Source organism: Oxyura jamaicensis (genome assembly GCF_011077185.1).
Source record: "Oxyura jamaicensis isolate SHBP4307 breed ruddy duck chromosome 33 unlocalized genomic scaffold, BPBGC_Ojam_1.0 oxy33_random_OJ62627, whole genome shotgun sequence".
Taxonomy (NCBI): Eukaryota; Metazoa; Chordata; class Aves; order Anseriformes; family Anatidae; genus Oxyura; species Oxyura jamaicensis.
The window spans coordinates 1-1,498 of NW_023304990.1; the positions used below are offsets into that span (position 1 = coordinate 1).

At 70.8% G+C, this 1,498-nt stretch overlaps 1 protein-coding gene across 1 annotated transcript; it reads left to right on the top strand.

Moving 5' to 3' along the window:
* The first annotated feature begins 46 nt into the window (after positions 1-46).
* On the top strand, positions 47-889 carry LOC118158583 (EH domain-binding protein 1-like protein 1). The gene is made up of 3 exons (XM_035313251.1): positions 47-213; positions 529-582; positions 693-889. Exons 1-3 carry the CDS (start codon positions 160-162, stop codon positions 873-875), a joined length of 291 nt encoding a protein of 96 aa, XP_035169142.1. The 5' UTR covers positions 47-159; the 3' UTR covers positions 876-889.
* The last annotated feature ends 609 nt before the right edge of the window (positions 890-1,498 follow it).

A 1,498-nucleotide genomic window follows, 5' to 3' on the forward strand; every position in this document is an offset into this window, starting at 1 on the left:
GGGGGGGGGTTGGTGTTCATGGGGCTGAGGGGGTTCCCAGGGGGGTCTCTCTGGGGCCTGGGGGCGTCCTGGGGGGGTCTCGGGTGGTCTTGGGGGGTCCCTGACGTGGGGGAGCAGCCCCACAGCTGGCAGCCCGGCATCGAGAACCCGTACCGGGGCATGGTGGTGTGGGTGGTGCCCGAGAGCGTCGACGTCGTCGTCACCCTCTACCGGGTGCGTCCCTTGCACGCGTGCCTTGCACACGTCCCCTTGTGCCCACCCCCTTGCACGCGTCCCCTCTTGCACGTCCCCTCGTGCGCGTCCCCTCGTGCACCTCCCCTTGCATGCGTCCCCTCGTGCCCACCCCCTTGCACACGTCCCCTCGTGCACCTCCCCTCGTGCGCGCTGCTTGCACGTGGCCCGTGCATGCATCCCCTAGTGCCCGTCCCCTTGCACGCGTCCCCTTGTTTGTACCCCCCCCCCCCACGCCCCCTCCCTCTTGCACGAGCCCCCTTTGCCCACTCACTGTCCCCGTGCCCCCCCCCGCAGGACCCCCACTCCACCACCTACGATGACAAGGAGTGGACCTTCCTGGTGGAGAACGTGAGTGGGGCCGGGGGGCTTGGGGTCGGGCATGGGGCGCTGCGGGAGGGCGGGGGGGGGGGCAATGCCTGACCCCCCCCCCCCCCCCCCCCACCCCAAAACCACGGCAGGAGTCGCGGGGGCGGCGCTCGGTGGTGGCGGCGGCGGCGCTGGACCTGGGGCGCTTCGCGGGCCCCGCGCCCACCCGCGTGGCGCTGGCGCTGCCGCTGCGGCCCCGGTCCCGTAAGGTGGCGGCCGCCAGCCTGCGCCTGAGCCTCAGCGCCACCGTCCTGCACGAGGGGCACCCCACGTGAGTGGGGGGCCGGGGGGGGCTCGGGGACGTTGGGGACTTCGGGGGCATTGGGAGGGCGTTGGGGTCCGGGGAGCCTCGGGGACGCTGGGGGCTTTGGGAAGATGTGAGGGGCTTGGGGGACTCGGGGACGTTGGGGACATCGGGAGGGTGTGGGGGTCTTGGGGACATTGGGAGGGTGCGGGGGTCTTGGGGACAATGGGGACGTCGGGAGGGTGTGGGGGTCTTGGGGATATTAGGAGGGTGTTGGGGTCTTGGGGGTCTCAGGGACATTGGGGACATCAGGAGGGCGTTGGGGTCTTGGGGTCACTGGGAGGGTATTGGGGTCTTGGGGGTCTCGGGGACATTGGGGATGTCGGGAAGGTGTGGGGGTCTTGGGGATGTTGGGGACATCAGGAGGGCATTGGGGTCTTGGGGACACTGAGAGGGCATTGGGGTCTTGGGGACATGGGAAGGGTCTTGGGGTCTCGGAGGTCTCAAGGACATTGGGAGGTTCCGGGGTCCTTGGGGACATCGAGGCCGTTAGGGGCCACCGCGGGGTCGTTGGGGACAGCAGGGACTTGGGGACACCGCGGGGGTGTGACACGGGGATGTCGGGGACATCGAAGGGGACCTTGGGGGGGGGGG